The sequence below is a fragment of the Mytilus galloprovincialis genome, chromosome 5, assembly GCF_965363235.1.
Source record: "Mytilus galloprovincialis chromosome 5, xbMytGall1.hap1.1, whole genome shotgun sequence".
NCBI lineage: Eukaryota > Metazoa > Mollusca > Bivalvia > Mytilida > Mytilidae > Mytilus > Mytilus galloprovincialis.
This window is the reverse complement of record NC_134842.1, coordinates 39352228-39376817: the sequence shown is the minus strand read 5'-3', so window position 1 is coordinate 39376817 and position 24590 is coordinate 39352228. Positions and strand designations below refer to the sequence as shown.

Sequence of the window (24590 nt, the reverse complement as noted above, 5' to 3'; positions counted from 1 at the left end):
CCAATCAATTTCAAGCTTACATACAACCTCAGAATTATTTTCCTCAATTTGTGTTACCTTAGTTTTATCAATAGTTGTCCATATATCTGGAAATCTGTTTCTTAGTTCTGAATGCAATATATAATCTTGTGTATACAATAAATCTGTAAAAAAGAAATGAGAAATACACTTTTTTTATTTTAAAGACCATATTGAAAAAAACATTTCATTTCTTAAAATTTCTTAACTTTATTTTATGTGTTCTATCAAATTTGGTACAAAACTCTACTGTTCCTTCAGTTTAATGTGCAACTTAATTTGAAAAAGGTATTAAAAACTTTTATCATTTTCAAAAATCATCTTTTTATAATTAATCAGTATTCATAGAAGATAAACTGCTCATACGACTTAGTCACTGAGGCCCCAAAGAATAGTGTAATTGATTGATAAGAGTTTGATTTATGAAGAAAAAACAGATGAAGAGAGTCAACTTATATATATATATAAATAATACTGTCCTTCACCTTCGTCATCTTTAACTATTTCTAGCGGTTTATCAGTTTCTGTACCAAACATCCACTCTGCTACAGTAGATAACAACTTCTGTATAGCTGATTCATCAACATCTCTGCAAAACAAAAAAACAAATCATCAATTTCATCAAAAATGAAAAATTTGAGCTCAAAATAAATAAAAGAACAGAGTTCCAATGTCCCCCACGTTGCACTAACTTAATATTTCCAAGGGACATAAATCTTTTTAAAAAAGTCTATCCTCCACCATTTTAGAACTTGTTTGCGATATTGATGATATTAACCTATAGTACAAGTTTTACAAAAATCTGGCAAGAATTATACCTGTGAAAGCACTAAAGGGGCCTTTTCTCATAATTGAATATTTCCAAGGGACTACCTCTTTTAAAAAAGTCTATTGTCTACCATTTACGAACTTGACCCTGATATTGCTAATATTAACCTATAGTAAAAGTTTTATAAAAATCTGGCAAGAATTGTACCTGTGAAAGTGCAAACAAGACTGAATGGACTAAAGCCAGGTATTACCATGTCCCCAAAAACGTGTTACGTGGGACAAAAAAGATTTTCTAATTATAAGAAAAAGGACATCAAAAGGACTGACAATTAAATGTTTTATCCACTACAATCATGACAATATTTGATATATTTTAAAGGTTAAAGAAATACCAAAGTGATATTATGGGCAAATTAAACCTGCCAGAGGAACATCTGAATATTAGTATTAGTGAACTAGTCTAAAAATAAATAATCTCAATACAATGCTTGTTAACCTACAGGAAAGAGATATTTTTTATTGTTCATTGCAATCAGACTGGTATTATCCAAAAATTATTACCATAAGCTTGTCTTCCTTCTAATTGGTCTTAGGAAATTATAACCAGATGCTCCGCAGGGCGTAGCTTTATTTGACCGCAGAGGTTGAACCCTGAACGGTTGGGGCAAGCATGGACACAACATTCAAGCTGGATTCAGCTCTAAATTTGGATTGTGATTAAATAGTTGACACAGCATAGGTTTCTGACACAGAATGAATGTGTTCTAATGAACTTAAAATTTTGTTTTCTCTTAGAGCAATTCACTATGCTGTTGAATATTAATCCTCTCAAAAAAATGTTTGAAGAAATTTTCTTTTTTATTTATGAAATTTCAAATGAGAAAAATTGAACCCAATTTTTTTAATCACATCCCCCTTTCCCTTATTCCAAAACTAATCTCAATTAAAATTTCTAATGGAGTTTGCAACAATAACTACTCATTTAAATACATCATAAAATATTAAGATGTAAAAAAACTGCTTGTTATCACTGATTGGTAAAGATTATTTTAATTTATCAGTTGGTAGTAAAAAGTGAATATACATTGTATATTGTATATAACAAAGATTTAAGTTGATTCTGGACAAAGAAAGATAACTCCAATTAAAAAAAAATCTTGCTATTGCACAATATTTTGCAATTAGATATTTCTTGCTTACTATTCTGGACAAAGAAATATAACTCTAATTAAAAACAAATTTGCTATTTCACAATATTGTGCAATTAGATATTTCTTGCCATTGCGAAATACTGTGCAATTGAAAAGACTTGCTATTGCACAATACTTAATATAATAATTTTAGATCCTGATTTGGACCAACTTGAAAACTGGGCCCATAATAAAAAATCTAAGTACATTTTTGGATTCAGCATATCAAAGAACCCCAAGATTTCAATTTTTGTTAAAATCAGACTAAGTTTAATTTTGGACCCTTTGGACTTTAGTGTAGACCAATTTGAAAACAGGACCAAAAATGAAGAATCTACATACACAGTTAGATTTGGTATATCAAAGAACCCCATTTATTCAATTTTTGATGAAATCAAACAAAGTTTAATTTTGGACCCCGATTTGGACCAACTTGAAAACTGGGCCAATAATCAAGAATCTAAGTACATTTATAGATTCAGCATATCAAAGAACCTAACTGATTCATTTTTTGTCAAAATCAAACTAAGTTTAATTTTGGACCCTTTGGACCTTAATGTAGACCAATTTGAAAACGGGACCAAAAGTTAAGAATCTACATACACAGTCATGACAGTTAGATTCGGCATATATCAAAGAACCCCAATTATTCAATTTTGATGAAATCAAACAAAGTTTAATTTTGGACCCTTTGGGCCCTTATTATGTTGGGACCAAAACTCCCAAAATCAATACCAACCTTCCTTTTATGGTCATAAACCTTGTGTTTAAATTTCATAGATTTCTATTTACTTATACTAACGTTATGGTGCGAAAACCAAGAAAAATGCTTATTTGGGTCCCTTTTTGGCCCTTAATTCCTAGACTGTTGGGACCTAAACTCCCAAAATCAATACCAACCTTCCTTTTGTAGTCATTAACATTGTGTTTAAATTTCATTGATTTCTATTTACTTAAACTAAAGTTATTGTGCAAAAACCAAGAATAATGCTTATTTGGGCCCTTTTTTGGCCCCTAATTCCTAAACTGTTGAAACCAAAACTCCCAAAATCAATCCAAACCGTTCTTTTGTGGTCATAAACCTTGTGTCAAAATTTCATATATTTCTATTAACTTAAACTAAAGTTATAGTGCGAAAACCAAGAAAATGCTTATTTGGGCCCTTTTTGGCCCCTAATTCCTAAAATGTTGGGACCAAAACTCCCAAAATCAATACCAACCTTCCTTTTGTGGTCATAAACCTTGTGTTAAAATTTCATAGATTTCCATTCACTTTTACTAAAGTTAGAGTGCGAAAACTAAAAGTATTCGGACGACGACGACGACGCAGACGACGACGCCAACGTGATAGCAATATACGACGAAAATTTTTTCAAATTTTGCGGTCGTATAAAAACCAAAACAGTTATTAACATGTCAGACAGGAGGATGAGAACCAGTACATTATGTAATATGCCTCCATGGTTTCAATCTAGTCCCTAGACAATTTTATAAAATTTTATACAGCAAATTTATTATAAGGTATCCCAGAAAAATACTTTTTTTGCCCATGAAAAACAACAAGATACTTGCTAAAATATACAAATTATTTTAGTTTTTTGATTGATTGATTATTTGGTGATAAATGCCACTTTAAACACTAGTATGTTTTTATTAGTAGAGAAAGACTAAGGGCCCAGATTTAACTATCAACCCTCCGTTGGAAAACTGACAATCCTACACCGGTAAGATTGTAGTCTAGCGCAAGTGCTACTTTTGGGATTCCAACTCACAATCTTAGTGTTGACAGGCTAGTGATATAGTTCTAGTAGTATGACTACTTTAATAATAGGCCAATCAGACAAAATAATTTTTCAGGGTAATTGATGCAATATGTTATAAACGTGCAAACCTTTCTACACCTTGGAACAAGTCTTTTCTATCCAGATATTGTTGAATCTGTTGTTCTTGCTCAGCATTTAAGTAGGAAATACCATCATAAATAAACTAAAACACACATTTTTTTAAATTATATGATTGTGATATAAAACCCATTTGATAAAATAAGTCAACAACAAACAGAGTTCCGGGAATTTCTCGCTGTATTGAAGACCTGTTGGTGACCTTCTGCTGTTGTCTGTTCTATGACCGGGTTGTTGTCTCTCTGACACATTCCCCATTTTCATTCTCAATTTTATTATACAGTAAAATCATATCAGAAATTTTGCTTCAATCTTATTGCCTACAAGGAATAAAAACTTCTTATTTAAACTACCATAGTTGACCATAAAATTTTTAAATCAGGCTGTTATTTTTCTCATCAGATTTATTTGGCCAAATTTTGTCATCCCTGGACCATTTAAAGCTGACAGATTATGGGTTTTGGTCATTGTTGATGGCCATAGGGTAACCTATTAATGTTCACATCTTTGATCTTTGGTTTTTGATAGACAATAATACCACATAGAGGACCTCAAGCGAAAAAATTAGTAATAGTAAAATTGTAACTAACTGTGTTTACCCACTTTAAATAAGGAATTTATTATCATAATTATATTACATCTTGTTTTTGTATCATTTACATTTAATAGCTTAGGGCTATTCCAGAAAAACTTGTATGGGGGGTTGGGGGGTTGGAAGGCACTTTTTGTCAGCACCCGCCACCCAGACAATTGTTATTGAGACTTATAGTACATTATAGTGTGAAAAGTTGCTCTGATACCCATCACCCATGTATTATTAATATAATGTGCCTTCCAAACCCCCCATACATTTTTTTCTGGAATAGCCCTTATGTGTTTCGCAAATTCAATTTAAAAATATTTATTGTACAAAACTAAACAGATGGCTTCCGTCTACACTTGTTTTAACTTACCTTATTGAAGTCAAAATTGTACTTGCAAAGAAACCTCAAACTGCTAGCCTGTAATGAGAAGAAATAAAGTTAGGTTGAAATATCTCAACCCTATTTCATAAGGCAAACATATCTTTAAAACATTTAAATTGTTTTGGTATTAACATCAATAAAGGCTATTGGTACATATCTATATCCTATTTTCCAATCATATTTTCATTGAAATGGTTTATTATCAATTTTGATATATTGTTACGATTTAGTGATCGTATCATTAAATTAATGGAACTCGTGTTGTCCATATTCTATAGTAGAAATTTTACGAGTCAGCTGTTTTTGTTTACGTTTTAGCATCGCTATTTTTACGATGGAATATTCATAGTTGGTTGGCAGGTATTTTTATGATACATGATGTGGTAATGTGTTTACTTTATTACCTTATTTATTTTCTTAATGTTATAACTTGGGTGTTAGCCGTAATCGTCTAAATGCCAGCAGTGCCATAGTTTATTTACAAGAGGAGCCATATTTATTTGTGTATTGGCGGTCTAATACAAGAAATTGCCTGTGAACATAACAAACGTTTTGATTGGTTAATCCATTGACCGGAAAATTATAAATAGAAGAATGAAGAAACAAACTTTAGATTTAATCTCACCGCCTGCAAGAGCAGTCGGAATTCAGCCGTCTTCATGTCTTTAAAATTTGGTGTGCAGGTTTTAATTAAAAGAAAACTAAACCTTCTTACACATGGTATTTGTTTGTTTTGAAGAAGAAGAAGACGACCTTCGACCTACGGGAAAGTCCCGTCAGCTTTGTTCCACTTAGTCAACTTTCTATAAATACGATAATATGGAGAGAGGTTTTTTTCTGGAAATCTACTTTCATTTTAGCAGAGAGAAACCGTTCTAGACGGTTACGGCACATTGTATATAAATATAAATGTATGTTTTTATGATCTATTGTAAATATTAGATTATAAAGATGTTATATAAAATACATCTGAACTTTATACCTGACTTACTTATTATTTCAACCATATATACCAACTCAAAGGATCCATGCAAATTATTTTCAAACGAGCCTCCTTATTCAATTTAGCTTTCCACTCGGTTTAAGGGGCGAAATCGTTACAATATTCAAACATTTCAATGTTTGTTTTATAGTAATAGTCTATTTGCCAATTCCCGTAGTTGACCCTGTATTTAGAGATCCCTTTTTTAGTTTTCTCTCTTATGAGGGACAATGGAGAGCTAGCAGAAAGAGCAAATTTACCTGTGCGTAATGTGAGTAAACTTTAAGTTTTTTAAATCTTTTAATTACAATAATTTGTTGTTCAGCTAAATACTTTTGACATCAGAAATGTTTTTGAAAAATTTGTCAAACAGCCACATCACTTTCAATTGATCATGCTTTTCATTTGAAAAAGCCAATTTTGTCCAAAATAGAACCAGTCTACGATTGACAAAGGGAAGTAATTTGTTTAAAATGTGTGTAATAACAGGATAAAATTGATAATTAGCAAATCGACTATTGACATGGTCATAAGTGGAGAAAACAAAGGGGCAATTTTCAATAGTGCATTCTTACCTGACAAGTGAACCTAACATCTACAGGTCCAAATACTGGTGGGTACAGGTAAAAATTAAAGGTGTGTGCTATATATCTAAATAATAAAGATCAAATCAGTATTAAATACAATTCAATATTAAATTCCAGTCTATAATAGGCAAGAAAAAATTACATAGTAAGGTCAACCATGTTTGTGCTGAGGTTATTTTTTCAACTAATTAGTCTAAAAACTGAAAATGTGTACATACTTGTGAATTATCTAAGTAGATTAACATTCACTGTGCTTAAACGGCTTAAGTTACCCACAGCCCAAGATGGCGGACTCTAAACTCGTTGATATTTAATTCATACAAAATGTACCTTTTGCGACGTTTTTCATGCAGAATGTAAATATTTATAGGATTATTGAATAAAGAAATGACTAACAATTACCATAAATTTGTTAATATAGAGTTCACTAAAGCGCAAGGTCAACTTTAAAAAATGCATAAAATGTCCGTAACTTTTTGATCGAAACTAAGAAGACTGTCTGTAACTTTATTTTTAGATGTGGGTAACTTTTGATTTAAAATTTTAAGAATTATAATTTCAACAATTAGAAGACAATTAACATCATATTTGTAACCTTCGCGGCCGTTTATACTACTCATTCACCACCAAATGGGATTTTATTAACGCATCATACTTACAACACAGACGTTTTATGTGGGGTTTGTGGTACTCCATCCTGGTTATGGTTTTAAACTTTTATTTACTGATGTGCGTCTTATCGACGTTTTTCGCTTGTTGTCAGACCAAGGCTTTTCCATACTCTTAAAAGTTTTGAGTTTAATTATATGTTTGCGGTTTACCTTCACCTCTGTTTCTTTCTATGTGTATTTTGATGAATACTCTTTGACGTGGCTCGGTATTTATACATCCCACCAGTTAGTTATAGTGTTATGATTTTTTGAATAGTTTCCTAGTATGTTTTTTTTTCTCTCTTTGTATGTTATCAGGGGTTGTTAGACTATTAAATTACCCTGTTGTCCTACGTAGTTATTCATATTTTTATATACTATGTCGAATTGTTACACTATGTTGACTGGTCTTTTCCTTTTATTGTCACTGACTTTTACCTATTGTGTCTTTTAGTTTTATTCAGTTTAATGAGATTTAATGCAACTTGCATACAAAAGAAATATGCAGCTAGCTGTGAAACTAGGTTTATTCATTTATACAAAATGTCCTTTTTTTTAGTTTTCCCATTTACTGTAAATCTTGGCCAGGGTGCCGCAATATCACCGTGCCCAACGTCCCAGTGTGTCCAGATTGACACCCCTTTTATTTTACTGTCAATGCTGATGGGATTTGTTTTTGTGGGGATGAGAGAAAAGTGTTTTTGGCGTTTTCAAAAAGACGAAAAAAGTTTGTGCACTTGAGTCTCGTATAGTCTATCCACTGCATGCCTGGGCAATTTGGGTTCCCCTCCAAAATCCTGGATTCACGCTACCCTTGTCGTTGCTGGCAGAAAATCAGTAAGTGTATACATGCTACATGTATGTGTAAAAAATACTTGTGTAGTCTACTTGTTCAAAAATAAAAACGAACAATGATGTTTCAACAGTTTATCTGCTATGATCGGAAACAACCTTCCGAACTAGGCGATTCGGGTACCCCAACATTATACAAAATGATACCCGAGTTTTTGCGGATTAATCGTGATTTTTTTCATATTTTTCCCAATTTTGTCTTCCATCGATACAATGAATTATATCATACTAGACATCTACTTCGTTTTGTGAATATGTATTTGATGCAATCTCTATCATCAGTTTAAACATTACATCCGCGTATGTCGATTCTTTGAAAGTTACGGACATCTCTATTGGTATGATGAAAAAAGTTACGGACAAGTTGTTTTGAAGTTACGGACAGCCTAAGTGTTTTTTTAAAATCGTGCTTTGATCGTTTATTTTGTAGAATTTAATCACCTTTCCAGTTTATGGGTTTCCCTAAACGATTAATACAACTTTTAAATTCAGTTGTTTAATTGATGTTTTCGTGGTATTGTTATTCTATAGAAGAAAAGTATCTAAACGATACAAGGCGGCTCCATCTTGGGCTGTGGGTAACTTAAGTTACCCACAGCCGTTTAAGCACAGTGAACATTGACAATTTTTAAATTGTTTAAATTTGAATTTCATTTTTTTTGTTACATTTTTTTTTTATCATTTATTGTACAAATGATAATTCTTATTCATACTTTGGAACAAGCAACAAATATTCATTTTTTCAAAATTGGCTGCATTCAAGAAAAGCTTCAACATATCTAGTTGAGAGGTTTGACCTCTTTCCTATAGGAAGTATCTTTCTCCAACAAGATATGTAATATACACATATGGTTTTTTTTTATTATTTGGCTTGGAACTTATAGCTGTCAGTACTCCTGTGTCTTTCTTGTTGTTATGGATATGTATAAATAAATACCCTGCCATGTCTGGTCTGTGTTTTGGTTAAATGTTTTTCTTCTTTGAAGCAATCTGATACTTTCAGCCCTTTTCCACTGATTTCATAGGGTGTTTTATTTTTTTATTTTGTGCTGTTACACAACTGTCCCAGGTTAGGGGAGGTTGAGCACTCACAATAATGTTTAATCTGGCGACATTCTGCATGGGTCTTTACAATAAGGAGCCTGTAGTTCAATTGTTGTAGTTGGTTCATGTCAGCTATATTTGTTTTTTATCAATTGTTTTGTTATAAATTGAGCTGCTGTTTAGCTGTTACTTTCTCTCAATTGAATTGTTTCATATTTAACATCTCTGGGTCTTTTATCAGCTGAAAATACTGTATGGGTTTTTTCTCATTGTTGAAGTGAATACAGTTGAGATTAATAGCTGTTATCCACTTCATTTGAACTATGGTGGATAGTTGTCTTATTGGCAATCATACCATACCACCATATCTGTATATACATGCATATTACAATCTGCAGTTAAAATGGCAATCAACAAAATAGTTTTTCATATCCTCTTCCCATAGTTAACAGGATAAAAAGTTAAATACAATTTTGAAATCTTTCTTTCTATGATATTTTTATAGGGTATACAGCTTTGACAACTACATAATAAAATATAGCATACACATGATACTTGTACAGTACTAGAAATACCTACTTGTTTTCTGAGTCAGGATCTTTCACAAATGCAGAGACACCTGAAATATAAAAAATCATAGGAATTTACAATCTTCTATAAATTATTTTCTAATGTTTGTTTTTTTTATAACCAAAATTGATGATATAAGCATTACAAGTGAACAGAGCACATAGCATGATGATTGAATAATCCTTTTTTAAATACAATTGATCAATTTAATTGTTAAAAAAGATTTAGAAAACTCTTATTGATACAAAATATTTCTGTATATTTTTTTATTTACTCTCTTAGTCATGTGCTTTTTATATCATTAAATTCAGGGATAGAAATACAAATTTTGCTTCACAAGATATATATACTTATCTTTGTGAACATCAGATGTCAACTGTCTATTCTGTCTTATTTCTTATGAAATAAATATCTCTTGAATACTTAATACATGTATTTATGTAAATAATGTATATATGAAATTGAATATTTTAAATACTTTTTCTTAATTTTGGGATCCATGTACAAACTGACAAGAGTAACACTTTTAATAATGCCCCATCTATTATAGAAGGGACATCAAAAAAATATCTTAATACTTATTTCTTCATTACTTCAAGATTTCAAATTGAAAATATAAGAATTCATCCCATACCTATCTGACATATTGTGATGTTGGATATGGTTCTTCTTAGTTTTGAATATCTTTCTTCACTTGTATCAAATAAAGTACTTTTAGTCTGTTTGTTTAATTGTAATCCAGTAAATTCTGCATCTAAAGCTGAAAAAGAAAGACAAAAGTTTTAGCTTTCAAATTCATTTACAATCATACTATAAAACATTATAACATATTTATACAATGTCTGCTTTCCCGTGAATGTGATATAATTATGAATTTCAAATATCACTGGGTTTGTACTTTCAGGATCAACAGGACGTATTCCACATGACCAGGATCTTCTTACCATTCCAGACACAATCAACCCCAGTTGTAGATTATGTTTGTGATGCACAGTTTTCAGTTTTCTATGTTGTTGTTTTGCAAACTGTTTTCTGTCGTTTTTAGTTTTTTGCAATGGCATTGTCATTTTCTTTTCGACTTATGAGTGATTGTCCATGGAAATCTTTCAATGTTTTGATTTGGTCAACAGGTGTATATGAAAATATACTGAATTGGACACTTAAAAATACAAAAACTAGAGGCTCTCAAGAGCCTGTATCGCTCACCTGATTCTACTTGGGTTTTTGAAATCATATGAAAAAATATAAAATTTGGCTAAAAGTGACAACACAACCTCATTGATAAGGAAAGGAACATGTTTAATTTCATTCAAAAGTCCCCCACTGGCGGCCATCTTGGATGGCGGATCGGCTACAAAGTAACAACACTTGGTCAGCACCTCATAAGGAACATTCATGCCATGTTTGGTTTTATTCCATTCAGTGGTTCTCTAAAAGAAGTCATTTGTATGCATTTCCCATAGGGTCCTATGTTAAACTAAGTCCCCTGCTGGCGGCCATCTTGGATGATGGATCTGCTACAAAGTAACAACACTTGGTCAGCACCTCATAAGGAACATTCATGCAATGTTTAGTTTTATTCCATTCAGTGGTTCTCTAAAAGAAGTCATTTGTATGCATTTCCAATAGGGTCCTATGTTAAACTAAGTCCCTGCTGGCAGCCATCTTGGATAATGGATCGGCTACAAAGTAACAACACTTGGTCAGCATCACATTAGGAACATTCATGCCATGTTTGATTTCATTCCATTCAGTGGTTCTCTAAAAGAAGTCATTTGTATGCATTTCCCATAGGGTCCTATGTTAAACTAAGTCCCATGCTGGCGGCCATCGTGGATGATGGATGGGCTACAAAGAAACAACACATGGTCAGCACGGCATAAGGAACATTCATGCAATGTTTGGTTTCATTCCATTCAGTTGTTCTCTAAAAGAAGTCATTTGTATGCATTTCCCATAGGGTCCTATGTTAAACTAAGTCCCCCGCTGGCGTCCATCTTGGATAATGGATCGGCTACAAAGTAACAACACTTGGTCAGCACCACATTAGGAACATTCATGCCATGTTTGATTTCATTCCATTCAGTGGTTCTCTAAAAGAAGTCATTTGTATGCATTTCCCATAGGGTCCTATGTTAAACTAAGTCCCCCGCTGGCGGCAATCTTGGATGATGGATTGGCTACAAAGTAACAACACTTGGTCAGCACTCCATAAGGAACATTCATGCTATGTTTGGTTTCATTCCATTTAGTGGTTCTCTAGAAGAAGTCATTTGTATGCATTTCCCATAGGGTCCTAAGTTAAACTAAGTCCCCCGCTGGCGGCCATCTTGGATGATGGATCGGCTACAAAGTAACAACACTTGGTCAGCACCCCATAAGGAACATTCATGCTATGTTTGGTTTTATTCCATTCAGTGGTTCTCTAAAAGAAGTCATTTGTATGCATTTCCCATAGGGTCCTATGTTAAACTAAGTTCCCGGCTGGCGGCCATCTTGGATGATGGATCGGCAACAAAGTAACAACACTTGGTTAGCACCTCATAAGGAACATTCATGCCATGTTTGGTTTCATTCCATTCAGTGGTTCTCTAGAGGAAGTCATTTGTATGCATTTCCCATAGGGTCCTATGTTAAACTAAGTCCCCCGCTGGCGGCCATCTTGGATGATGGATCGGCTACAAAGTAACAACACTTGGTCAGCACCCCATAAGGAACATTCATGCTATGTTTGGTTTTATTCCATTCAGTGGTTCTCTAAAAGAAGTCATTTGTATGCATTTCCCATAGGGTCCTATGTTAAACTAAGTTCCCGGCTGGCGGCCATCTTGGATGATGGATCGGCAACAAAGTAACAACACTTGGTTAGCACCTCATAAGGAACATTCATGCCATGTTTGGTTTCATTCCATTCAGTGGTTCTCTAGAGGAAGTCATTTGTATGCATTTCCCATAGGGTCCTATGTTAAACTAAGTCCCCCGCTGGCGGCCATCTTGGATGATGGATCGGCAACAAAGTAACAACACTTGGTCAGCACCTCATAAGGAACATTCATGCCATGTTTGGTTTCATTCAATTCAGTGGTTCTCTAAAAGAAGTCATTTGTATGCATTTCCCATAGGGTCCTATGTTAAACTAAGCCCCCTGCTGGCGGCCATCTTGGATGATGGATCGGCTACAAAGTAACAACACTTGGTCAGCACCCCATAAGGAACACTCATGCTATGTTTGGTTTTATTCCATTCAGTGGTTCTCTAAAAGAAGTCATTTGTATGCATTTCCCATAGGGTCCTATGTTAAACTAAGTCCCCGGCTAGCAGCCATCTTGGATGATGGATCGGCAACAAAGTAACAACACTTGGTCAGTACCTCATAAGGAACATTCATGCCATGTTTGGTTTCATTCCATTCAGTGGTTCTCTAAAAGAAGTCATTTGTATGCATTTCCCATAGGGTCCTATGTTAAACTAAGTCCCCCGCTGGCGGCCATCTTGGATGATGGATCGGCTACAAAGTAACAACACTTGGTCAGCACCTCATAAGGAACATTCATGCCATGTTTGGTTCCATTCCATTCAGTGGTTCTCTAGAAGAAGTTCAAAATGTAAATTGTTAAACGACGACGACGACGGACGACGACGGACGACGACGGACGACGGACGACGACGACGGACGACGGACGCCAAGTGGTGAGAAAAGCTCACTTGGCCCTTCGGGCCAGGTGAGCTAAAAATGATACCACACGAATAAAATTACTTTCATAGTGTATAAATGTTTATCAGGTTTATATTATAGTGCGGTGACAGAAGTGTAAAAAGTCGTCTAGATCGCGAGTTTAATCTCCCCAAATAACACACGGCTAAAAATGGTCTTAACTTAAAGACAAATATGTCTTCTTTAGTTTTTGCCCTGTCGTCAGAATTTCGTACGGTCACATTTTTCTAAAAAGTCGTTTTAATGACTAGTAGTATATAGGAGAGTTTCAACCCCCCTTTTTCAAAATGAAAAATTGTGTATGTTTGCTTACATTTAACTGAAATAGTTTTTCCTGACGCTATTTTCAGATATCGAAATATTCTATTTAGTATTTCATTTTCTTATAATCTATAAAATTTGCGAAGTTTAGACTGTTAAAAATTTAGGTAATTTTAATCGCAAATTCAGACACAAACTTTAGTTTCTTCTTCATCGTAGTAAAACAAATTATCCCGTAATATTTTTAGCATATAGTATTTCATAAAACTAATCAGTGATAAAAAATTCGGAACCAAAATATGAAAAAAACCTTAAGAAATCAATGGAAAAAGAATGGAATAAAAAACTTCAATTTCAACACGGAACTTAATCACTTGCCTTCCGTCACATTTTGTGTATTAGTCAATAATTTGGTCTCAACTGATATATGACATTACTACCTTTTCGCTATTATATACACATATTTGCACTGATATATGCTACAATCTTTGTGTGTATGTGTTTATATTCTATGTTTTTTTGTTATAAAACATTAAATATACTTTGTCAGAAAAGTTTAATTGTAAAATCCAAATAATTTACGGATAGTTTCAGTAAATATTCCGTGATACGTCAAGTCCGTTGCAACTTGCCCCATTAAGTCCAAAGAAAAGACAAACGTTGTTAAATTTTATGCAGTGTTTAATATGCAAAGAAAAGAAAAAATGGACTGACATTTTGAGTCAATTTACCAGTATTGGAAAGTCGATTTTTGTATCTGCATTGAATAAAAGATTAGACGAGGTGAACATCAAGATGTTTCATGCGGAAGCTGTTAATTTACAGAAGTCCGTGCCGGCTGTTTATCGTTGTTCATGCTACAAAAGTTACACAAGTAAACATATTTGTTCCCCCTTTTAGAGCGAGGAAGCTTCTAATCTGATATTTAATGACGACATACAATTTTCGGACTGTTGTCCCTCTGTTTCGGTATGTGTACGCGTTCTAGAATGCAGTCGTTCAACTGGAGCGCTTGTATATTTTGTTGCAACCAAACATTTTAGAAAGATCAAGAACTACTCAAGTTTGAATCAGATGAGCGTATTAAAAATGTTTTAACCGTGTCAGATAAAGTTAAAGTTAAAATAGTTTCCCGTCCCTCTTTTAAACTTCAAGCACTCTGTCATTTTGGTTGCATTACAAATTATTTGCTAAAAACGAAAAAAAAGCAGATATCTCAGATCACGATACTGCTTTTACTAATTTTATTTTGGCTATTGACAACGATGTTATGGTCATTCCTCATGACACCGTTACTAGATAAATATATTACTTAGTAGTAGATCTTTTCTTCCAGCTGATTCTAATTTAAAATATTCTACTTGTAAAATGCAGTCTAAATTCATTGATTTCTATAGAAATTCAGTTGTCAAACAACTTCAACAAGTTCAAGGCAAATATAACAATATTTTGTAGCAAAATAACTATTTAAGATGCCATATCAGCTGCAAGTCAATGGAAAACTGAACTCAAAATTTTAATGTCAAATGTAATAGACAAAAATAACGGACAGATATGTCATTCCGCTGCAAGTATACAATAGAAAAGACATATCTACAAACTGTACAGAAGTATACCCAACTTCGGAAGAATTGTCTTGTTCTTCTTCAATTCAGTCAATGCCTTCGTCTTTATTGCAACTAATTTTATGGTAACTCAATGAAACTGCATAGCCAAAACTATTCTCAGGAAATAGCATCACAGAAATTTCTTAATTGCTAAGCAGTTTTTGCGTCAACCGTTTGTGTTGCCATTTGTTTTTACTGCTTTTCATTTCATATTGGCTTTACAAATGTACAACGAGTTTGGTTCGAAACACCTTGTTGAAATATTGAATGCCAATGGATTTTATGCTTCTAAATAGAGTGCGACGCTATCTAATGTGTTGCCAACCATGAAATTGAGCGAAATGAAGACAGTGTGTACGTCTCATGCATAATGTTTCCCCCATCATCTTTGCAGACAAGCATATGGATGTCATCTCCCCATTTAAGATCTCTGTTAAATCTTGGATGAATTGAAAGGGATGGTTTGAAGCTGGTATTTCTTTGGGAACGAATGTCTTCGGACTTCCTACAATACCTTGTCTGTACTTATAAGAAAATCTCAAAATAACGTGTTTGCTTTGAACAGTACCTTTCATGTGCATACCTGTGGCCATGAGTGAAATGTATAGAAATATTAAAAACATGTCTTGTGACGGTTGGTGAAAATGAAGATGATGGAGATAACGGTTGATTAGGTATATAGCTTGTTGAACTGATACACACGGTCCCACCCCCGGGTTTGGGGAGTGTTGGCGTGCCCTTGAAAAAGTCAACCCCGCCACATTTTGTTTGTGTCTGTTTCAAGTCACGAGACGGTAATGCAGTGTTTGTCGTATGTTTCTTTATAATATATTTTTTTGTTTCTTATTCATTTTGTACATTAATCAGGTCGATAGATTTTTCGTTTGTTTTACAATATTCATTTCGTGAATTGAAGACTATGCAGTATAAATTTTACTCATTGTTGAAGCCCGTACAGGACATATTGTTAATTTATGTCTCATTTGGATGGTTGCCTCATTTGCAATCATATCACATCTTCTTTTTTTTTATATGGAATACTTTTGAAGTTTGTGGTACGTTGCAAGGATAAAAAGGGGGGATATAGGTACAAAACTTATAATGTAATAGATATTAACCAGAGTAAAATACGCAACAACAGATACTACTATATATGGAAGCAGTAATAATTGTGAAAAAAAAACCAAAAGCAACAAATAGTCTATAATAAAACGTAAAGTATCCGCAATTCAATTTGAGGTCATATTTGACTGTAGGGTTCTATTGCTTTGATTTGATACCTCACCCAATATGATAGTTTAAAAAATAATTTTAAAGTATTGTCCTGCATGACACTTGATTTTTACCTGAAATTAAATTTTTTCAAAAGGTTAAGGTGCTCTAAACATTGTATAGGTTAAAAACTTAATTTTTGAGGTTTTGTATATAAAACGTCGTTTTAGGATTTTTTTGATAAAATAAATCTTAATGATTAAGGTTTATGTATAATAACAAACATTAATAAAGCCAAAACAGTATCGTTTGTATTTATGTAGAGTTTAGAAATAGAAAAAAATGTCAAAATTGAAACCCTCCCAAATTTTCACAGATTTTCACGTATGACCTTTGACCTCAATTTAAAAAAATTGTGACCATACCAAATCCTGACGACAGGCATATTATTATAGTACACGATTTCCTCTTTCCAATGATATATTATATCTATGTGTGTGTTCGGTGGGGAGATTAAATTCAAAAAAATCTACCTTCAGTCACCGCACTATTAGAAATATAGGCAATATCATTTTTGAAAATAACCTTAAAACATTTCCATTTGATTGTGGGGTAGAAGCTGGGGGTTATCTAGCAGTAGATGAGGACATGTAACATGTGACCTACCCAATTAGACTTATCACTAAGATGAGTAACATGACAGGTGCTACTTGTAGAGCAGGATCTGCTTACCATTCCAAAGCACCTGAGATCACCCCCAATTTATGGAGGGGTAAGTGTTACTTATTTTTAAGTCCAAATAGTTATGACGTCTTCAAAAGCTATTATAATATCTTTTTGCTTTGACGTCTTACAGCGACGACACATAACGCTGAAGCAATCTTTTTTTGTTGGATTTTGAGAAGGAATTTGTTTTTAACTTTGAGACCCAATTTAGCCATAAAGCTTTTTTTGAAGGCTAGACACTTTTTGCAATATACAAATTCTTACCTTTTCTGTGTTTGTGCAAAATATTTCCAATTATTCTCTAAAGAAATGAGTTACAATGCTATCTTTGGAGGACGATTATCTACTGCTTTTTAAAAATGTTTATCTGATTTCTTTTAGGAGAGTATAAAATAAATTATTGCAACAAACTCAGTAAAACTTGACAGACCTGAATATCCAGAATGTATGTTTTTATATTATTAGGAAATTCAGGTCTGTCAAATTTTATCAAGTTTGGTGCATAGATATATATTTTATACTCCGTAAGCATGGTAAGTAAGGTGTCTTAAGGAGAAAATCAGCTAAATGTTTTAATAATGGACTTGCACCATTTTTTAATTTGGCTAAATACTGTGTCTTCTTTAATTTGATGCTGGGGTACTTGTATTTGGTGATAACATACAGTTTGCATTATGTCAAATTATAAGACAAACACTTATTTAGGTATTCCATTGGACAAGATAGAAGACAAGCCAAAAATATCATATTTGAGTTGATTTTATTGTCTTTGAGGTTCAGTATAAGCTAAGTCTGTTCCATGTTTTCAACAGCATCAAAATTTATTAAAGTAGATGTTTGTACAACTGTTCCATTGTCAGTATCACTTTTAATCATCCGGACATGTTTATTTAACTAGCTAGTTGATAACTAGGTAAATGCCAATCATCTTTTAATGTTGTATATACAGTCTAGTCATTAACACCTTCATTGATTACTCGAGGCTATTTTCCTATTTACCTTTTTGACACAAATTCCATTACAGGAAAGATCCGATTTTCTTGGACTTTTCCCATATCAATTTAGAGTTTCTCAGACTTTTTCACTGTCTGCAGTCTGTATCTATTTTGTAAACAGAAATGTCTACTGAAAATTTTTCGAGATTGGCATTTTCAAAAAGCGGAAGATTTCAAATTTTAACGGGAGGGACGGAAGAGGGTCTGAAAAGCAGGAGATTTTAACTCCCGCTGGAAGAATCACATGTATGATAGATGGACAAACTACCTGTGACTAAACTGTATCTAGAATTAAATTTCTCTCTTTGAATAAAGTACACAATAATAAACTTACTTTTTTAAATTTTGTAACATTATCTTCAGATGTCATTAACCATATTAATTTTGATTTATTTGGGAGGCTTTTAAAGTTTTTGTTAACCTTAAGTAATTTATATACTCAGATCTTTTATTTTCTAAAACAGGACACCAGGGACTTTCTATACTAACGGGACTGGTCACTTATATAACGATGTCTATACAAATTATTAGACTAATCTCGGCGTATATATAGCTGATGTCACGTGACTTTATAGCAAATCATTTTACATTCTCGTGTTTTCTTCATAACTATATATGTTCAAGTTTAACAAAAAATCATTCATATGAAATTTACATTTATCATTGCAAAATGCTGTTTTTCAAAAGATTTCTCGGATCGTTTTTTAAATATTGACCTCTGAACTTTCAGGTATTTGTTCGTTGAATTTCAGTAACCGCTGGCATCTTGTTTGATATGTAAACCATTTTACACAACTGGGACGTTCTTCAAAACGATACGTCTAAGTTTAATAGTTCATCATTCTGTCAAAATCTTATTTTTTTGTCATTGTAAATGGCTATTACTCAGATTTTATATTAACAAATATACTGGTTTAACCCCATTTCGGTGGTCATAATGTTATTCTTCAAATCCAACTGGTGGTCGAGCTAGACAGAACAAATATGATTCAAATAAATAAAATTCAGATATTTAGCTTTACAATGATGCATAATATGCTACCCAATTGTCTAGTTTATTCAGTTCAATAAATGATTGAAAATCGGCGATCACCATCCACCATTGTTTTGTTTATTAACCTCTTTCCAGTGCAAAGATAAAATATAGTATGGGAGACAACTAGAACACTAATGCACCCTATTTTGTGCATCAAATAACCTTAATATTCCAGTAAAGAAGCACAAATGAGCAAAACATTGTTTTATTCAGGACAACTTACATTTGCAAGATGAAAAGTGTTTACAGAGTCAAATGTGCAAGAATTAAAAAAAAAAAATATTGTAAGAATTTTTTATTTTATTTTTTTACTTTTATTGTGAAAAATCCATAAAGATAAATTTATTTGGATGTCTATAAGGAAACAAGGATTTCACAAATTTTCAATATTTGAAAAATTACCTGAATACATAAAAAAAAAGATAATTTTTAAAACAGTTTTAAAACTATTGTGTGTTTGTTTGAATCAGAATAATGGAAAAAATATTGTTCTGTGTTCATGGTGTTGCAGTTTACGTTCGTAAAGAACTATTCCCTCCTCTCAAAACACTAATGTACATAATTATCACTGCATATAATAAAAATTAACACTCATAAACACTTAAAACATGAAAAAATTACCAGTAAAAACTAAAATCTGTTTTGAATCAAATTGTTAGCAAAATGCTGCTTTTCAAAAGATTTCTCGGATCGTTTTTTAAATATTGACCTCTGAACTTTCAGGTATTTGTTCGTTGAATTTCAGTAACCGCTGGCATCTTGTTTGATATGTAAACCATTTTACACAACTGGGACGTTCTTCAAAACGATACGTCTAAGTTTAATAGTTCATCATTCTGTCAAAATCTTATTTTTTTGTCATTGTAAATGGCTATTACTCAGATTTTATATTAACAAATATACTGGTTTAACCCCATTTCGGTGGTCATAATGTTATTCTTCAAATCCAACTGGTGGTCGAGCTAGACAGAACAAATATGATTCAAATAAATAAAATTCAGATATTTAGCTTTACAATGATGCATAATATGCTACCCAATTGTCTAGTTTATTCAGTTCAATAAATGATTGAAAATCGGCGATCACCATCCACCATTGTTTTGTTTATTAACCTCTTTCCAGTGCAAAGATAAAATATAGTATGGGAGACAACTAGAACACTAATGCACCCTATTTTGTGCATCAAATAACCTTAATATTCCAGTAAAGAAGCACAAATGAGCAAAACATTGTTTTATTCAGGACAACTTACATTTGCAAGATGAAAAGTGTTTACAGAGTCAAATGTGCAAGAATTAAAAAAAAAAAATATTGTAAGAATTTTTTATTTTATTTTTTTACTTTTATTGTGAAAAATCCATAAAGATAAATTTATTTGGATGTCTATAAGGAAACAAGGATTTCACAAATTTTCAATATTTGAAAAATTACCTGAATACATAAAAAAAAAGATAATTTTTAAAACAGTTTTAAAACTATTGTGTGTTTGTTTGAATCAGAATAATGGAAAAAATATTGTTCTGTGTTCATGGTGTTGCAGTTTACGTTCGTAAAGAACTATTCCCTCCTCTCAAAACACTAATGTTCATAATTATCACTGCATATAATAAAAATTAACACTCATAAACACTTAAAACATGAAAAAATTACCAGTAAAAACTAAAATCTGTTTTGAATCAAATTGTTAGCAAAATGTTTTTTTTCTTCTCATATATATATCTCAGGTCATAACGCTTACAAACTTTTTCGAGCTGAATTTCAGTATTTATGGTACATTTTCTTATAATGTATATCAAAGATACCAAAACATCAATGCATGTTCACTTTGTTAAGTCATTTTAAATCTTATTAAATATCATTTCATTGCACTTTTAAAGATTTTTATAAATTTGTGTTACTCAGTCTTATGTGCTTTACTTTTTGAGAGAAAATACTACAATCTTAAAACACTAGAATTTAATGTAATTCTTTAAAGTTTGAGACTATGTAGCCTTTAACCATACTATTCTTCATTACAAGGAAATTAAGACTATGATAAAATATAGTAATACAGTTAAAGGAAGTATAAATGTAAAAAATAATTTTCAACTTTTTTTTATAAAATTGTATAAAGGTATAAAAATAATGAAAAGTTATTTTTCAATATGTATTTGAATTTTATATTTTTATGATTTTTAAAATCTTTTTCACCCATAAAACGTAAATATAAGGAATAATTTTGAATGGTGACAAATAAGGAGAAGTAACTCTAGTACAGTTTGTAAACCAATTATGGTGCAATTTATTTACGACCTAAAGCTAAGGTAATTGGTGTTTATTAACAGTGTGTTTGACACCAAAGCTGTCAAGTGTCGTTGAAGTGAAGCCATGCACTTAATGGGTCACTTAATTTGACAGTTTACATAGCTAGAAGAACTTCCTGTTCATGGAAGAATTACGAATTTGCCGGTATTTCAAAGGAATATTCTCGAGGGAATATTACTAATGAAATCAATCTCAAGGCAAGAAATACGGGTGAAATCAGGTCATTTTCGGAATTCCCTGGTTATTTCAATGACCCGGCGGGTGTTCCAGGTGATCCCTCAGAATTGTGAAAATCTCGGGTCACACCCGCAGAATACGGGTCAGTTGACAGGTATGAATTACACCGGAATCAGGTATACACCGGAAAGAGGAGAAGGCAGTATAATAATAATAAATTTACAACAATGTACTGTGATATACGCAAATAACTACTAGCATCATAGATCAGAGATACAAAACTAAGTTTATTGTTGGGTGCTAGCTATAGAGGGGCGGCGTTGTGAATTAATTAAAATCAACAGAGACGAGTCCCTTGAGTGTAGTCTATAGAAAGTCTCTGACGACACTGAAGTCTTCCATCCTCAACTTCGGTGTTGCATAATTTATATATTTTATCCTCCACTCATGTACAAGAAGGTAAATGCTTATCTAAAGGTATTTCAATATATTTTAAAATGTCATTTTACCACATGTAAAAATAATTGTTGGCTGACCAGTGCACAGGTATTTGGGGCATGGACCCCCCTTTTTTGGACCTCACTAAAAAAAATATTGTTTAGTGTTTTTTTTTATTTATTTACAATATTCTACAATGTATAAACATATATCAAGTCTCAACAATCCATTGCTAGTCGATTACAATAACTTTTTTTACTATCCATACGAGCCCAAGTGAAAAAAGAAGAAGGTAATTACCTTCGATGACTGACTTACTTTCACTTTGGAGGATCAGGTCAGGAAATCGATAAAAATTTCATATAAAAACTCACTTACTTTTCATAAAAAGTACATCCTTAGATTCCTGAGATATTTTTCTCGACGTTTAAATAGGTCACATGGTGATCTGCGGAGGTTTTGTGTCTTGTTTTACTTATTTTGTTCTATAATTGTCGTCCGTTTGAACCTCGATGCACGGAAGTGAAAATACAGCGCCATCTGCGTGGTCTTTCGCTATGTTTCTATAACTCCGTTTGACTAAACTGCTTTCCTGTTAAACTGTTTTTTTGAATTTTTAAAAGACCGGCAAAAATACTTTTTTCGAATATCTCTTACCTTTTCATATAGCTACATTGCATTCGGAACCCATCTGTAAAACTGGTAAGCAAAAACAGGAAAGCAGTTTAGTCAAACGGAGTTATAGAAACATAGCGAAAGACCACGCAGATGGCGCTGTATTTTCACTTCCGTGCATCGAGGTTCAAACGGACGACAATTATAGAACAAAATAAGTAAAACAAGACACAAAACCTCCGCAGATCACCATGTGACCTATTTAAACGTCGAGAAAAATATCTCAGGAATCTAAGGATGTACTTTTTATGAAAAGTAAGTGAGTTTTTATATGAAATTTTTATCGATTTCCTGACCTGATCCTCCAAAGTGAAAGTAAGTCAGTCATCGAAGGTAATTACCTTCTTCTTTTTTCACTTGGGCTCGTATGGATAGTAAAAAAAGTTATTGTAATCGACTAGCAATGGATTGTTGAGACTTGATATATGTTTATACATTGTAGAATATTGTAAATAAATAAAAAAAACACTAAACAATATTTTTTTTAGTGAGGTCCAAAAAAGGGGGGTCCATGCCCCAAATACCTGTGGACCAGTGTGATCAAGTTTTGAAATCATTTTGTACTAATTTTTTGGTTGCTACGTGCTATTTCCCAGTGAATCATGTCTCTTTGTATACCTATAAATTCAGCCTTTCTGATAGCAGTTTCTACAGTTGGAAAAACATCCTCAAAGTTTGCTTTTGTAATTCCAACCATGCTGTCTGCTAAAAAAGTTATTCCTTAAAAATATGAGTTTTCTCCCCTTGGAATATTTTTTAATGTTACAAAATTTTTCATTGGTAGATACAAAACTTTAAACCAATCAAAATCAGTCTTATAGAATATCGTTAGTTTCACTTTAGGCATCAACAATGGCGGACAATTTGACAAGAAGATTCTGCTAAACTAAAAATAACAGTCAATCTATCCCCAAGACGAAGCTTACTTCTCTGAAATGTCTTGCGTTAATTACATTTTGATATCATTACTTTTTCAAGTAATTTCAAGTCAGGGTTAGTCTTTACTCCACAGTTATTCACATGTTTCAAAACTAATCCTGTTGCAGCATGTTCAAGTTGCAAGCAATTCAGCTGTCAGAAGGAAACTAGCTCATTTTAAGTAATCATTTAGTTGTTAATATAAAATGAAATAAACCTGGTATTGCCTACAAACTAAAAATCTAAATATTTTATCAATCTAAAATCCTATTTGCAAATTGACAAATTAATATAAAGCTCTAATGTCATGAACATCACAATTGTTTACATAAAACGCTAATCAAAACATTTCAGTCAAATATGAATAGAACTAGAATGAATATAAAATTTTTAAAAAACTTCGCAGCAGGCAGATAGGCAAAGTTTAAAATACTGATCCATTATAAGTCAGTACATATATATCAGTATTTTAAACCTTGCTTTTCTGCCTGCTAAATTTTAGATATTTAACCTGTTTGTAAATAAAGGTTACTTTTTGTGATGCGTTAACATATTGCCATCAATGTGCTGATGGATCATCATAGGATGTAGATTATATGGCAGTTTCTGTTTGTGATGCGTTGTTCTAACATGACATGCTTCTTTCGCTTTGTGAACAAACTCAGTCTCGAAATCCAATAAAATTTGTTTGCACATCCGTATATTGACTTCTTCATAATAATGAATTTTATCAAATTATCATGCACTTAATATAATTCCTTTAACTTTAAAACACTTTCAAACTCTTAAATGGTGCACATGATGTTACTAATTCTTTTATTATGACTGTAATGTGTTGCATTCCGAAATTGACATATTTGACCTAGATACGACAACCGTTCATGCTGGCTGTTCAAACTCCTCCCCCTGAAAATACAAACAAAAAAAGGAGGTTCACGGAAGAGCCTACACCAACGCTTTTAAGCCTTTTACACTTATACTTATCGGACATAGAAA

General features: G+C 32.6%; 2 protein-coding genes across 2 annotated transcripts in view; one reads left to right on the top strand and one right to left on the bottom strand.

Moving 5' to 3' along the window:
- The window catches only part of LOC143074487 (poly(A)-specific ribonuclease PNLDC1-like), a 51737-nt gene extending 28320 nt beyond the window's left edge, over nt 1–23417 (bottom strand). The window contains exons 1-8 of the mRNA XM_076249926.1: nt 23295–23417; nt 10165–10290; nt 9540–9579; nt 6403–6478; nt 4834–4881; nt 3871–3965; nt 504–607; nt 58–143 (exon numbers count right to left, since the gene is read on the bottom strand). Of these exons, the coding sequence (XP_076106041.1) occupies nt 58–143; nt 504–607; nt 3871–3965; nt 4834–4881; nt 6403–6478; nt 9540–9579; nt 10165–10290; nt 23295–23373 (654 nt within the window). The 5' untranslated portion in view covers nt 23374–23417. The remainder of the gene's footprint in view (nt 1–57; nt 144–503; nt 608–3870; nt 3966–4833; nt 4882–6402; nt 6479–9539; nt 9580–10164; nt 10291–23294) is intronic.
- Nucleotides 23418–23520: 103 nt separating this feature from the next.
- The window catches only part of LOC143075801 (tectonic-2-like), a 39255-nt gene continuing 38185 nt past the window's right edge, over nt 23521–24590 (top strand). The window contains exon 1 of the mRNA XM_076251364.1: nt 23521–23669. Coding sequence (XP_076107479.1) covers nt 23612–23669 — 58 coding nt within the window. The 5' untranslated portion in view covers nt 23521–23611. The remainder of the gene's footprint in view (nt 23670–24590) is intronic.